The 15,806-nt window shown below is 43.2% G+C and overlaps 2 protein-coding genes across 4 annotated transcripts; both read right to left on the bottom strand.

The window, feature by feature from the left end:
* Positions 1-432: 432 nt before the first annotated feature.
* traf3ip2a (TRAF3 interacting protein 2a) lies at positions 433-8,262 on the bottom strand. 3 transcript variants are annotated; one of them, XM_020636664.3, is made up of 10 exons: positions 8,162-8,262; positions 7,759-7,805; positions 7,192-7,659; positions 5,945-6,083; positions 5,613-5,863; positions 4,552-4,640; positions 4,397-4,465; positions 4,198-4,302; positions 2,873-2,947; positions 433-1,723 (listed from the first exon to the last, which is right to left on the bottom strand). In XM_020636664.3, the coding sequence occupies exons 2-10, from the start codon at positions 7,772-7,774 to the stop codon at positions 1,577-1,579; spliced, it is 1,359 nt and encodes a 452-aa protein (XP_020492320.2). In that variant the 5' UTR covers positions 7,775-7,805; positions 8,162-8,262; the 3' UTR covers positions 433-1,576. The 3 variants fall into 3 exon arrangements, with proteins under 3 accessions (XP_020492320.2, XP_020492321.2, XP_020492323.2); XM_020636665.3 differs by having other exon boundaries at positions 7,759-7,808; positions 8,162-8,258; XM_020636667.3 differs by having other exon boundaries at positions 1,584-1,723; positions 4,214-4,302.
* Positions 8,263-8,741: 479 nt separating this feature from the next.
* Positions 8,742-14,895, bottom strand: LOC109986136 (probable G-protein coupled receptor 139). The gene is made up of 3 exons (XM_020636699.3): positions 14,777-14,895; positions 13,150-13,268; positions 8,742-11,418 (listed from the first exon to the last, which is right to left on the bottom strand). The coding sequence occupies exons 2-3, from the start codon at positions 13,226-13,228 to the stop codon at positions 10,409-10,411; spliced, it is 1,089 nt and encodes a 362-aa protein (XP_020492355.1). The 5' UTR covers positions 13,229-13,268; positions 14,777-14,895; the 3' UTR covers positions 8,742-10,408.
* Between the last annotated feature and the right edge of the window lie 911 nt (positions 14,896-15,806).

Raw genomic sequence — 15,806 nt, 5'->3', positions numbered from 1 at the left:
AGCGATTAAATTCAGGGTTTAAAGCTGTGGCTTATCTAAAGGTTTGTTTGAAACATACAGACGACATGTTCCTGTTGTAAGGCTTCCTGTGCCTCTTATCACAATCACACTCTCATGACCTTCATAAAGGCCGTCTTTTAGGAACACAGTGGGTGTTTCTAGAGACGAGTGAAACGTGCCACTGTAATATCCTCTGCTGAAGCAATGGATTTGGTTATAAAGTAAGAAATCACAATAACATTAAGTGAAATAAAAGTGATGAATGTGCTTGAGAACAGGGTAAAGAGTGTTGTTATGATTTGGGGTATGCTGCCACCTGTTGGTCAATCACAGACTTCACAAACAACATGGAGATGTTCACACTACAGCAGCTCGTGTTCCCACTTTGAACCCACAAAACTCTGGAGACCCCAGAATCCAAACACATACAGCTTTGTACTTAAATAATGTGTTTTTAATCATGTAAGAATATAAAGTATTGAGCAGAGACATTACAAACAGACAGTTACATAAAATCAAATACAGACAGATTAAACAAAGTCTGAACAGATGGGTCTTTAGCTGCTTTTTAAAAGTTTTCCACAGAAGTCGAGGCTCTCATATCCAGGGGAAGACATAAACGTACTATTCGAAAGCAGTCCAACAAAGGTCAAAAAGCTACAAGGAAACTACAGGAGACCGAGGAACATCTGACTCTGACACTTATAAACAATGATCCAACACAGAGAGGAAGAAACACAGAGACTAAATAGACACAGGTGAGACTAACGAGACAGGTGAAGACGATGAGGGTAATCACACTGGAGGGAAACACACAGAGGCAGGAATACAATACAAGAAACACTGGAGACAAGAACTACAATCTAAAACACAAAACCCTAAATCCTAGAGAGATACACTAGGATAACAAAATCAAACAGGAAACTGTTTTGGAAAGACTAAACTAGGAAACATTCAACACTAGGAAAGAATGAAACACTGAAAATATACAAAATACAAAACCAAATCATAACATGAGGCTGCTTCATGTAGGTTATTGTGGATAGGGTTAGGGTTAGGGGTTAGACGGAGACTTTGCAGGTTTCTTGTTTTGACATTGACTATGACCCGCAGTTTAAGATGCACAAAGACTCCCAACATATGGCTCCCAAAGATAAACTCATTTATTTGCTGTATGCATTAAAAAACACAATGTTTCAAGCACGACCTAGCTCTTCCTCAGGTGCTGGATAGAAAAACAGGTTCAGTTTTGGGTTAATTTGAGGCTTTTTTATCATCACCATCGTCCCGGCCTCATCCTGAAACATTTCAATCTCTCCACCTCTCTTCTTTGGGAGTGTGAATGTTACTCACAGAAAAAAAAAACTTTGGCTTGAGAAATATATGATTTAGAAAGACATCATTAATGGATTGTCTTTGTCCTTTGAAGTATCCATGGCAACCAAGCTTTATGAGTGCACATATCATAACAATCGTCATTAAGGTTTTCAGCCTGTTCAGTGAGATACCAAATGATTGATAACATCATAGGCTTATCATGAAACAGTCATATTAACAACAATCCATGGTGTTTGTCTCAGAGGGGACGCACGGTGAGGGTGAGGTCGGCCCCACGCTGCGGGAGGATGTAACGCTCCTCCTTGAGCAGACGCAGCAGCAGGTCAGTGGTGTCCCGGGGCCAGCGGTAGATCCGGGTGCTCTGCAGCCAGTTTGGGACATGTTGCTGAAACACAGACACATTGTGATGTTCTTGGTTTTAATGGAGACAGAACTGACCGTGTTTGGATGACAGAGTGGATGTGACAAAGACAAACCCCTTAAGCACGCCCTGCTTCTTTATTCTGTTTTACTCTTAATAGGACCATGTTTTAAAAAGTAAGAAGACTCAAATCCATGATTGTTGCTTCCTTTTTCTGAGGTGATAGATCAACTTAGAAGTCGAGACATTTCCTCAAAGACTTCTATACAATCAGAATTTAATTATTTATAGTCTCTGGTTCTCTCTGTACAGTGCTGCTCATGTTAAAGGAGCAATATGTAACTCTGACACCTAGTGTTTAAAATGGGTACTGCAGTCCATTTTCAAAACATTGTAGAGAGCTGTCTCCCCCCATGCCCCCTCCTCTCTAGAGTCGATGCTCACTCAGGTTGCCATGTGGTGGACACTGAAGCTTCAGTGTTTATCCAGCTCTGCATGGGTCTGTAAACCTTTCTGTGTTCTAACCTCTCTCCATTTTTCAAAATCATCTCCAATATTGATCCTAGTTTGAGCACGTTTCTGCTCGTGGAGCTTCTTAGAAACATGCAGAGGCTTTTTAGGTCGGGTACAATCACTTCTATCTGAACCACTTCTCTTGCCCGCTTCCATCACTGCAACACCTGTTGACCTGATAACTGCTCTCATATCTGGTAAACTGAGGGGCGTCCAAAACGGCCGTGTGGGGGTGCCTTAAAAGCACCTACCTTCTCTGGTCCAAACAAATCCAGAGCATTCAGGAGCAGAATCTAAAGTTAGAAGGAGGACATACTGGCTGCTGCATTGTTGTCAGAGAAGCCAGCACTTCAACATAGCATGTTTCATTAATGTCTGATCATATAGTAAGATACCTTTATCATTTCAGTCACTAGATATATCACTGATTACTCATTTAAAGCATATTCATAACAGCAACATGTTACCTCAGGTGGTTTCCATTCATAAAAGCGAGCTCACTTAAGGCTGTTAGTGAAGTGAAAAGCTTCAAAAACTGGCATGGACACTTTTAAGTGGATTCATTGTTACGTTTCTTTAAGTCAACAGGTCTAGAATAAACTTCCAGCTTTTCATAATTTGGGTGAACAACCCTTAAACTTGTGAATTTCGTGAACACACCTTGGTTGCATTTGGAAACAACACGGGGACCAGTCTGAAGTTCAGGCAGCCCTGACGGATGAACTCATTTTGGATCTGTTGGATCAAGAAGAAAAGAGGAAGATCAGAGCTCATTGGACTCAATGAAAGAACACAAAGTGATTCTAATCAATCTCTGCAGCTCTTCAGTTGTTTGTATTTGTGTGGTTTACCAAACCTCGAAAACTATATGGTGGCTGAAAAGTGCAAGTGTTTGGCAAAGGCTGAAAAGATGTAGGTTAGGAAAAATGTGTAGCAAATTCAGAAACTCTGCAAGTGTGAGTAACATGCAGCCAAAATCCAAAACAAAAGCATTAACTTTGAATGTGAACATCTTTGAGGGAAAGCTGGACGCTACATGGTATCACCTCAATTTATGCAAATCAATCAACTTAGACTTTTTATTTGTTCCTGCTGCCTTCATGCAAATGCGAGGGGAGCGGGTTTGGAGCCCCCCCCCCCCATCTAAATATAAAACAAATACCATGACTCACTGTGCAGATTATTTACATGTTATCCAAAAAGTGTCTGAGCTCATCATACTTGCCTTTATGACACAATAATCAGTGTTTCTCATAAAGTGATTAATTTGGTGAAATCTCGTAAGTCAAGTCGAAACAACAACTCGGAAACTCTGGAAAGAATTAGTTACCTGAATTGCCGACATATTTGTCGTCTCACGGGGGGCAAAATGTGTTTTGTTATTGCACATCAACTTTCATCTCAAATATAACTCATAACAAAGAATTTCCTCGTCTTCATAGCACCCACGCTGTTTGTTGTTGTTGTTACAACATTCAGACTTTCCGAACTGAAAGCACATGAACACACTGAAGTCGGAAGAATGACCTCCCAACTCTGAATCTGGAGGAGCACTTGAATGCAGCATGACTCCTCTACCATCTCCTCCTAAAGGTGAACTTCATGTTCCAAAGAAACATTGTGTGGCATCATGGTGGCTCAGTCGACGACATACAGTTTCAGGTCAAACTGAAGGATAACTATCAATGTGTTCATCTTCCCAGTTGATGCATCATATGAAAGTAAACAGCTGCTTTGCTCTGTTTCAGCCTCACAGGCCCACAGCTGTGACACACTGACACTGTGGGACTGTGAATGGGGGGGGGGGGGGCAGTGGGCTGAGCTGTGAGTGAAATGCTCTATTTTAGAATCCCAGAAGGCATCTCTCCTCGTTCTCATGTTCCTAAAGGCAGGCAGCTGGGAGGGAATCTGAGTTATATTCTCGCCACACGAGGGCGATGTTTCACACAGAAGTTTCTGCACTTCATGAGAGTGTGAGAGCCAACCTGATTGTGAATGTACTTTGTGTGCAGGCCGTGCTCGTCGTCCCTGTTCCCCTCCACGTCCTCCTTGTACCTGGGGCTGATCACCACGATGATGAGCACAGATTTCTGTTAAAGAGGAATCCCTCCATCAGGTTAAAACACATTTAAAAAAAAAAACTAATGTTTTATTCTCTGCTCAAACTCTCAAAGTCAGACTCACGTCGTTCAGAAATCTGTCCATCCATTTGGTGATGTCCATCCTTTGGATCGTATCGTCAAAGATGTCAATCTAGTCCGAGAAAGACCTCGTGTGAGTGTTTGTGTTTATGTGAAGTCATGGAGAATGAAGATTGATGGAGACATGACAGGACTTACTTTGGGTCTGAAGCCCTGATCGCCCAGAAATTTAACGAAGGGAATGATCTCCTCTGCTACATCCACAGAATATGTGATGAAAACATTCCCTGTCAATGGAAAGTCAGTGAACCTGATCATTATCATTACCTGTTACCTCTTTTAAAATTACTTCTGGTATTTTTTTTTTCACATGAAACTAATTATTACACATGTTGCAAGCTTTAAAATGAATAGGTGCAGCTACAAAACAGGCAGTTTACAGCCTATACCGCGTCCTTTCCCGTTTGGTTCACGGGGGGAGTCGGCGGAACTGGAGCCAATCCCGGCAGCTGTCATTAGGCGAGAGGTGGGGTAACACCCTGGACTGGTCGCTAGTCAATCACAGGGCTGACATAAGCCCTGTTTCCACCAAGCGGTCCAGTTTGGTTCAGTACAGTACGGTACAGTTTGGTACGGTAAACCCTGAATTTGCTTTCCTATCCACAGCCAAGCGTACTCTTATTTGGTAAGCGGAGTGTAAGCCAGATGGAGATAGCTGCGTCAGCTATATGTAATAGTGTGACATCATAGCAGCCCAACACAGTGTAGCCTGCTGTTAATGAAGTTAAACAAAGAAGAGGGACTCTTTAGGGCACCCCAACAGAAGAACAGAAGGGCACCAAAAGAGTACGACGTACAGATCCCTTATTTTGGTTCCATTACCAAATTTTAACGGTGGAAACACCAATAAATGAGTACCGTACTGAACTGGACCGCTTGGTGGAAACAGGGCTTTATAGAGATAGACAACCAGCCACACTCACATTCACACCTATGCGCAATGTAGAGTCACCAGTTAACCTAACGAGCATGTCTTTGGATTGTGGGAGTACCCTGAGAGAACCAACGCACACACAGGGAGAACATGCAGACTCTACACAGAGAGGCTCCCGTCCAAAGGGGACATAAACTAAGAACCGGCTTTGCACATTTTTCTCTTAGACCTCAAACTTAATAAAAGAGATTCCAAGATTCCCTTTTTAAGTTTGGAGATGAACTCTGCATGGAGAGGTTCATGCAGTGACCCTATGTGGACTTACTGCTCTCCTCAGGTAGGCTGATCTTGATCTCCCATGTGGCTGGACCTGGACCTGGACCTGGACCTGGACCTGGACCTGGACCTGGACCTGGACCTGGACCTGGACCTGGACCTGGACCTGGAGCAGGCTGAAAGGAGCGCTCCACGCTGACCTCGTGCACCACGTCTCTAGGCGGGGCTGCACACTGAGCCACAGGTCCACGGGGGGAGTTTGGAGCATGTCTAAATGGTTGCACATTATTAGGGGGATTCCTGTGGAGGGGAATGAAATAAAGTTTTATGTGTATAAACGCTGAAAATATCACATGGTAACAGAAATGTTTTTCATCATACCCTGGCGGTTGGTGGTGTCGAGGCTGCTGGTGTGCATCCGCTGGGTAACCTTGCTGCTTATAATGGAAATCATTATAATTGTGATGGGGCAGATTGGCTGGAGGGCAGCACGCACACCTCCCCTGAATTGGATTCGGGCCTGCAGAGAGATGAGGAGGAGGAGGAAGATATAAATTCTCAGTTTTCCAGTCCTGCAGTAATGAGGTCATGCAGACTCAAACGGAAACACAGCGAGCAGCAGCAGCCAAATGATACCTAACAGAGCAGGGGAGGCAACTTCTATAACGTAATTCTTCACAGATGTTGCAGAAATCGTGATGAACTTAATAAAATGTTGCATGTCTGGCACGTGATTTCATTGTCTGTCCCATTTTTAAATGTAGTCATCTGGAAAGTATTTATGTTTCTAAACTCCAAAGCAGATATGAGTAGACTCATAGTGTGCTGCAGGAAACTGTAGTGAATGTAGAAAATGGAATATTGGTTAAATATGTCATTAATATCCCCAAACTACTAATTATAGCCCACTACTAATGACACTAGCTATTACATAATTGTCTTGGGACACTAAAAGTCTCCATTGAGACACGCACAAATGAAACTATTTTAGGGTGAACAGCTCATTAAGACAATGTGACCCAACTGTTCACCAGCAGGGAGAACGATGAAATAAGAAGAGGAGTGGTCCACAAACTGTCTGGCTAACTGACAACACAATGGCCACCTCCATTTCTGATGAACAGTCTCTGGGTTTCATCGTGCCCACCAGTCAATCAGGTCAGCTACGCAACAAACTATGGATAACACGTATCGTTTTTAATATCAAAACGGATAGGTTACAAAAAATTCCCCCCCTGTACAGTGTGTGTTGACAATAACTAATCAGACCTTTTTAGTTCTTTTGTACCAGGCTCTAAACATGTTTATTTATGCTGTAAAGATCAAATGTTTCGGCTGTGGTGTTTATGCGGACACTTGACGAACTGCAGGATTTTGCCCTTCCGCTTGGACTTCATTCATCAAGACCGGAGGTTGCTGCTTGGTTAATAGTTGGGTCATGATGCTAAGTTAGTTAGTTTGGGTCTCAGGGGCGGTTTAAAACCCCTGACATATGTTATCGTCTTGTAATCGTCCACTGTTAGATCAATGAATATGAGGTCAGATTAAGTTATCTGCTTGTGTGTTTCAGAGAAATTAAGAGAATCCGTCATCTCATGGTCCCAAACAAATATTAGTGTGACACTGACCGGGCATACGTGCAGCAGGGTGCCGTGGCGGGACGTAGTGGGGGCTGTTTGCGTCGGAGATGAGCGAGAGGGGGGGCTCCAAGCTTTCTGCCTCCTCCACAGAGCAGCCCTGAAGCCCGATCGAAGGCTGTGCAAAGCTTCTTCTGTGGTTGACCACGAGGTCCTGTTCATACAGCGACGCCCGCTCTCCAAGACCCCGCGGCCACACCTCAGCAAGGCGGGGCGAGTTCATCTGTCCTGAGTGTTGAGGCGGAATGAAGGGGGGCTGGTACTGGCTCTCAGGTGGTCTCCACTGCCTCGCATCAGGAGCTGCAGCATCATATTCCTCACAGGCATGTTCCTGAGGCCTCCTGGCGGTCTCTGCGTCCTCACTGCACTGTTTGCAGGACGGAGCCAAAGCTAAATCCAGACCTGAGGATGTCATGCTCTCATCCATCTCAACAGGAACGCTCATGTGAGGACACGGTCCTTAAAAAAAAGACGACGGAGAAGACAGGTTTGAGCTTCACCATGAGAGACGCTTTGATTTATAACTGCTTTGAGTCTGACACCCTTTTGTTTTCCTACCTTTGAAAGAGTCCATCTTGTCACCAAGGATACGTCTCTGCTCGACTCTGCTGAGGTGAAAATGAAAGCAAAGCTGAAGGAATTTAATAGAACATGACAACATAAAGAGACACACTGTACCTTACATTCACTTTCCACAACAAAGCTAAAATGACCTTTAATGAATACACACATCTTATAAAGGAAGGTATTAGCTGATCTCAGGAGTATTCACACGTCTTCCTCGCTGACTGGGTGTGTAACTCTAGAACTGGTTTACACTGTAACACTGTGAACTAGATCAAAGGTCAGATCTCTGATCTACAGGTATGCCTGGTATTACTTTCCAAACAACAAGTCAGACTCAGAAGTCTCCATGTTCTCTATTGTACATCTGAATGAAAGTGAATAAAAGCGTACTCACTGTACTCCCACACCTTCCTTTTTCTCAGACCTGCTTTTTTTCCCACCTCAGCCACGGCTCAGACCTGTTCTGAGGGAAACAGGAAGTATTCCCACTTTGCAAAATAGAAGTCACGTGACCCATTTATGCAAATAAAACATCTCATTGAGACTGCTTATTGGCCAGCTTAAGTCTCTGGCAGTGTGGGCCCTGCAGGTGCAGTCAGTCAGGGTTAACTGTTCAAAAGTTGCATTTCATCTGAACACTTGAATAGAGGACCTGTGTTTCCATAGCAACGACATAAAGGGGAATCCCTGCATTCCTTGTTTTAGACTGGTGGATGTCTGTACGATGGACACATGAAGTAGAATTTCTTTGTTAATGGGCAATCTGATGTTTTTTATATTCAAAAAGTATTAGTACTTCAATCCTCCACCTTTGCCTCACTTTTTCTTTCCTGCTTCCTTATTAAATGTCATGATCAGTTTTAGAAGAGCAGCAACGTTAACAAGGTTAGAAAGCCGGTCCTGAGTGTGTCTCCTCTTACAAATGAAGAACATCAACCTACAATCAAACTCTGGAGAATAACTTTTTACGGCCTTTTAAACTTTTTTTATTTGATCACAATCTTTGTTACAAGGGTCCATACACGTTGATTCAGTTATTACATATATTTATATTGTGTTGTTAAAGGAAGAATGTGCGACATGTTTAAAATAAATAAAGCATAAATAAAGAGTCATTTAGTAGGGACAATGCAATTTAACATAGTTTCAATACAAAGCATGAAACTGATTTACTGCATAAAGAGTATATAGCTATTGCTAATTTCCAAATTGTGTTACTGTCTATAATGAAGGAGAAGCTCGAGTCCTGCTGGTTGTACTGTTGCCAGGGCCTTGTTTACGTCATGTTTATTTGGACGGGACAACTGGCTCCTCCCCTTGTGTATAAAATGTATTTAAGTCAAGGACTAGAGGAAGAACATACTCTGCTTATTTTGATGTCACGTAACAGTTTTTAGATCAAGCTCATTCTGTTTCAGTTTACATGCAATGTGAAGCTACTAGCTAACTAAAGAGCGCTAACATTAGCATGCTTACACAACAATGCAGGCCAAAAGCAATTGCAGCTCAAGCAAAGGACAATTTTGTCCGCCGCTTGTGCTTAACTCCTTTGTGCGAACTCGAGTAGAGAGGGATTGGAGGTGTGTCGCTGGAGGAGAGCGGAGGCTTCAGTATGGAGGAGGCGTGGCCAAACAGCAGTTTGTTTTGGTTTCATGCTGGAGCTCAAGGGCGACATCTACTGGATCAAAAAGTGGTACATTCTTCCGTTAACAAAACCAGTAAATGACCATGCTAACAAAGCAAAGTGGGAAAAGTGGTTCTTCAAACTAAATTACAGTGTTTTAATTATACACTCTGAATTAAAACCTGTCATGCCACCGGGCCTACAACGTTGCTCAGTGGCTACTTGTGTTTTTACAGTGAAAAGTTCCCCAACCCAAAATGCTTTTTTATCAACACTGCAAACAAGAGTGCATATGACCATCACTGGCCGCTAAAAACTTTACTGAAGTAACGAAAATTTGACTTAAAGTTCTGATATCCCATAACAAAGTCAGAGGGGTTCGTGGTCACTTCTGCACATATCAAATAGCCTCTTTAGAAAACAGGGAAATAAGAAAAAATAAGAAAATATTGTAGCATCAGTCACACTCATGATGGCAGCACTGCGCTGGTGTTTAGCAGGTATAACGTTAGTGGTGTGTCGGATGTAAACATTCTGCTAACGGAACACTAAAAAACAAAGTACGGCTAGGCTCATGTCGTTAGCTTTTCCAGTGCTTAATTACAATTTAAGGGTAAGATCCATTCAAATTTTGTATGCACTGTATGGATCCCATCAAGGGCCTTTCATCAATGACTCCATGCAACCGGGATCCATTTGGGTGTCTCAGATCAACCGAGGTACAAACCAGCATAGTCATAATTGGAATTTAATTTGGATTTTTATGTCAACCTACAAATTCCAAAGTCAATGTTACAATTCACTTAGCAGACACTTTTTGGAGCAATGCAGGGTTAAGTGTCTTGCCCAAGGACACATTGGACATGTTGCTCAGCTGGGGATTGAACCCTTGACCTTCTGGTTGAAAGGTGACGACTCTACCAACTGAGCCACAGTTGCAAAGTGAGAAATATGCTTTTAAGCTTGAAGAGTTATTATTTTGAAAGCCTGATTTCTGTCCATTCCTTCAGATCCTTTCTACTCTGTGTGTTTGAGGTTGGTTAGCACCACTGGGCGGTTGTCGCTGGACAGTATGGCCTTGTGATCTACAACAGAGAAGACTTTCATGGTGGTGTGGGTGAGGACAGAGCCCAGCTCACGGGCCTTCCCCTTACAAGTCACCACCTGGACCATCTCTTGCCTGAAGCGCCGGCTGACCATGCAGTAGAGCAGGAAGTTGGTGGTGGAGTTGAGGTTCTGCAGCATGTTGGCCAAGTCTCCAGCCACATTAATGGGGATTCTGTAGTTGTCTCTGTTAAAGTTTTCATTGTTGTACTCGGTCCTCAGGATGCAGTATGTGACAAAGCGGGGCAAACTGAGCACCACAAACGAAACGGAGACAGTTCCCAGAAGCAGGATGGTCCTCCTCAACATGCCCCTGGTGCTCCTCCCACGCATGACCCGGCGCTCCTCCTTAGTGAAGAGGTTGCTTGCACGGCACAGATGGTACCCAATGAGGTAGTTGAAGACGATGACCAATGCTATGGGTACTCCCCCTGAGAGGAAGGTGGTTATCCACACAATGATAGTTGTGTAGGTCTGATCACGGTAATGACACCTGGGTAGCGTCATGTTCTCACCGTTCACAGTCAAGTTCACAGGTGAAACAACATTGATCCAACCCAGCGGCACTGAGACGAGATGTGACACCAGGACAATAGCCACACAGGTCAGTCTAGTGACGCGGACCTGGGAAAAGTGCTGCCTGGCCGCTGTGCTGCGTAACACCAAGTACCGCTCAATGGTGAACACCACCACTATCCAAGAGGAGCTGTAGAGCGATCCATACTGCAGGAAGCTCAGGATGTTGCACATGGGGTGGGAATGCCAGAAGGGCTGCAGTTGCCAGAAGGTGAGGGTCAGGTCAATAAGGATCACCCACACCAGGTAGAACGTGTCAACAATGGCCAGACAGCTCAGGTAAACGATGGCAGCGTCAGACATCCCACATTTACGGAAGCAGATCATGTAGAATGTGAAAAGGTTGGCTGGAAGACAGAAACAGAGAAATCTTAGATGAATAAGTGGCAGACGTCTCTCTGGTAAATGTTTAATTAACAACCAACATATTTTTAAATGCACTGATAACTTTGGCCACTTGGGGCAGCAGTGCAAGAAGCTGAAAACTGACATTTGCTGTTGTACTTTTGGTCTCCTGAAAAAAGGTTGGCTGCTTTGTTGCTACTGGAAACAGCATTCATGAATGCACTGTATATGGGCCTGAGTACCAAAACAAAAACAACTACAGGGGCTACTGTAAAAGTAGAGCTGAGAGGTTGGAGATTTGGTAGTGAAATTTGAAAGATGGAGAAGTGAAACAATTCTATGCTTACATTTCTGAACGGAATACACAGTTAACTTAAAGGTATACTTCACAGTATCCTTATATTTGCATTAAGTTTTGTATCATTATAAACCTGGTAGTGTTTTTGAATGGTCGTGCATCCCGCCCTCATTTTCCCCTAAGATGGGAAAGCTCTGTATTTCTTGTCTGAAAAGGAGCCTCCGATGACTCAAAAATTGTCATTTTGCGTCATCGGAGGCTGCTTTGGTTAGAGGAGGAGAAACTACATCGCTAGTTCCTCATGTTTTCTAACCGCCCTGGTGGTGTTGGTGCTCTCACTGTTTGCCTATGGACACAGACATAGAGTCCGTTTCCAAGATGCCAATTCCTTCTGGAAGAAATCTCAGAATCAGTTGAGGAAACGGCCGTATGTGTTGTAGTAAATGTCTGTAAATAGAGGACCTTAGTGGGAATGGCCTGCGGTGCTGTGCATTCTGGGATTTGGTGTCTTTCATCCACATCAGCGAAAAAGACACTTTCTGTCTTTTCTCGGCCAAGAAGGCACCAACTTCAAAATGTATTTCACATTTCTACTACATATATGACCCAATGTCAATACTGATTCATGTTTGAACGGGTGAAGTATCCCTTTAACTCAAAGGAAAAAATGGAGTCCCTGAACACTGTTTGGAGCTAAAAAGCTACCAGGAGAGTTGTCACTCTTGGGGGCCCTCCACCAGCAGGGCTAGCGAGGGGGATGTGAGCACAGGGCATGATCTGCAGGAGACAAAAATATGGGGAATATTTCAAATTTTGAAAAAGATTGCGGTGACGTCCACATCCATCTTCTTCAAAGTTGAAAGATTTTCACCCACCAGCACTCTGAGCAGCCGCACAAAAAGGGGGATGGCTCTGAGAAAAGGACGCTGGGTGTTACAAGTTTTATCAGGGACGACCGCCTGCTACACTCTCTCCTCATTGAAAACAATTGAAAAAAGAAACTGGTGCCCAGAAAAAACACTTGGTGGACACAGGGTCTCAATAGATGACTAAGCAGGACGTGCCTTATGTCATGACCACCATGATTGAAAAGGTACGACGGTGACCTGACAACCAGGATAGAGATAGAAATATGGTCACCTTGAGCCTGAAAAGAGAGGGACTGCTAAAGTGCCAAAGTTTAAAGCAGTCAGCTAAACGATGAGTAAAGTCACAACATCTACAGCTTCTTCTTAGTTTATGTGCTTCATTAGGAGGGGACATACTATTCTTGATAACTACGTTGGAACATAGAGAACTAAAAGTGATTGATTAGCAACAATGAAGTCATTAGTTAGTTAAACATACACCTGATGGTGAATTGGTACCAACTGTTCTAATAAAACCAATCCGAGCGTGCACAGCTGCAGGCCAAACAGGGAGAGGAGATACCAACCTGGAATACCTGTGATGCAAAGGAGCGGGTAGTAGATCTTCTGAACGGTGACGAAGGCAATGACGCTGGCTCCCTCCATGTTTTCCCTCCCCGCTTGGCAACAGCTCACATGCTAATACCTGTAATAAAGCCATTAGAGAGGTGAGGGAGGAAAGGCTTCAGTGGGCAAACACAGGTGAGGGGACACTTTACACACCAGAGATTTTTCTTTTTTTTTTAACTACTCGGAGATGTTATGGTGAAACTGATAAAAGATGTTGAAAAACTGAAGCAGCTGCATGAAGGTGCTCTGAATACAAGTATAAAGATGAAAGATGATGACTAAGATGTGAAGAAGAAATACGATAAATCTCAAAATAAAAGCTCATCCCAATTTAAGGCCCCGTCTCTTTTACTAGCCACTCAGGTCTCAATTAGAGCCCCCCGATGCTTTCAGTGTTGGAATAGATTGTGAATCAAAAAAAGACAATATACAAGAAAAATACAGAGGAACTATGACATCTGTCCAAGAAAGACAGAATAATGCTCATATGCAGGCCGTGAAGCAGCGTTGCATCACATCAAACTAGTGATTTATTAAAATGGGTTTATTGATATTTTAATTGTTTAATCGTCTGTGATGTGCACAAGTTTTATTAGCTTATAATTAAAAGCCTGTCTCTTATTGACTCCTGTCCACAATAAAGGAAGGGTCATTTCATAGACTGAAGGAAATTAAAGCCTAGGCTATTAAAATATGTTTTACGGTATACTAAACCAATCTTCCATCTATACATTATTTATACCGCTTTTTACTGTTCTGGATCGAGGGGGGCTGGAGCCGATCTCAGCTGTCATTGGACAAGACCCTGGACTGTTCACCAGTCAATCACAAGACTGACATGTAGAGACAGACAACCAGACACACTCACATTCACACCTACAGGCGATTTACAGTCACCAGGTAACCTAACGAGCATGTGTTTGGACTGTGGGAGGAAGTTGGAGTACCTGGAGAGAACCTACACATGCACAGGGAGAACATTTAAACTCAACACAGAGAGGCTCCAGTCAGATGGGGAATCAAACCAGGAATCTCCTCACTGTGAGGCAACAGTGCTAACCACTGCACCACTGTGCACACTCAAAACCGATACTAAAATAAATGTAAAAAGATTTTGAAAGGGCTTGAAAATGTATCTATTTCCCCTTTTTCATTGTAAATCATAAAACAGTTTAGTTTATTTTTTTCTTTCTGTTTTAGTTTAACTTTGTTTGAACTTGCACACACACGGAGATTAGACGCTCCGTACATGTTGAGCCACAATCATTTGATTCAGCTCCTCTGTGACTCACAGTGACAAAGACAGAAGGTGAATATAGAGCAGGTGTCACATGGAAGTCACTGAAATGAAGCGAGCACTGAAGGCTTCTGTGAAAAGTTGTTTTATGTCTGTCCATTGTTACATCATAACAGTTGTTGTTGATAGTTGTTTAATTAAGACTTACTTATCTTAAGAAGGGAGGCCAGACATATTAACATTCCCTCTTTCCTCCTGTTCACTGTAAATCCAGAAATTAAATATCCTCCCCTTGGTGAAAATGATCTGCTCTTAGTATGAAATTGTATAAAAACATAAAGACATACCTGCTGCTGCTGCTGTGTTTGATGGAGCTATGGCAGCGTCACACAGATGAAGCGTCTTCCACGGAGGTGCATCCCAGCCAGTGATGTCTGCACGAGAACATGAGTGTTGATGAAATGAGGAGGGACGGGGCAGCAGCTGCTCAGATAAAGCTGCAGGAAGAAGGAGGAAGTCCCATCCTCAGACGCAGACACTCCACTGGAGTGCAGCGACAGAGTGCACAAACTCAAAAAGAAATGATGAGGTGATCACAACCAGTAGTGGATTGAATCTACGGATTAAACCGTGTATCTATTTAACATTCACGAGTCTGTCTTGGCACCTACTACTACTACAAGTATTTTTTGTGTATTCCACATTTTTCACCCCCCAGACTTTTGATTTGATTCTAAATTAAGATAAGATAAGCTAATTCTTTATTGAAGTGGATGGAACTTTAAAATATCAATTTCAGGTACTGCTGTGGTTTTTAAGTCAAACATTTTTGGGCCCTCCCAGGATATGATTTAAAGAGGACATATTATCCCCCTTTTCAAACAGTCCCCTGTGGTCTAAATGAAACATCTGTGCTGTGCTTTGGTCAAAATATAACATGAATCAAGCACCAGAGGAGGTTTGTGACCCTGTATAAACCACCTCTCTCAGAACGCTCCGTTTTGGTGTGGGTGTCTTTCCAAATGTAATGACATTAGCTCCCTCTGCCTGGCTCCCTTCAGCCTTTGGAGTCGACTGAAATAAGTTTGTTAAGAAGTTCTTCTTGTGGTCAAATGCCAGAGCCAGCTTCCTCCTTTTCTTCTTCTTCTTTCTTTTCTGGCATGCTAACTCTGTGCAGGTTGTGGCATGGCTCTACTGATTGCAACATATCTGGCAAATTTGGTCATAAGAATGGATCATGTTTTTTTTTTTGACTAACCTCCACGGGCCTTCCCCATGTGACTGAGCCCCAGAAAGCTTTCCCCTTTCATCCTATTTTTTCAACAGATCTGGCTGTGGATGGGGAGGCCACCCTGCTGTGATGTACTGAAGTGGTTG

Source organism: Labrus bergylta, chromosome 15, assembly GCF_963930695.1.
Source record: "Labrus bergylta chromosome 15, fLabBer1.1, whole genome shotgun sequence".
NCBI classification, from domain to species: domain Eukaryota; kingdom Metazoa; phylum Chordata; class Actinopteri; order Labriformes; family Labridae; genus Labrus; species Labrus bergylta.
This window is presented reverse-complemented; position numbering and strand designations above follow the sequence as displayed.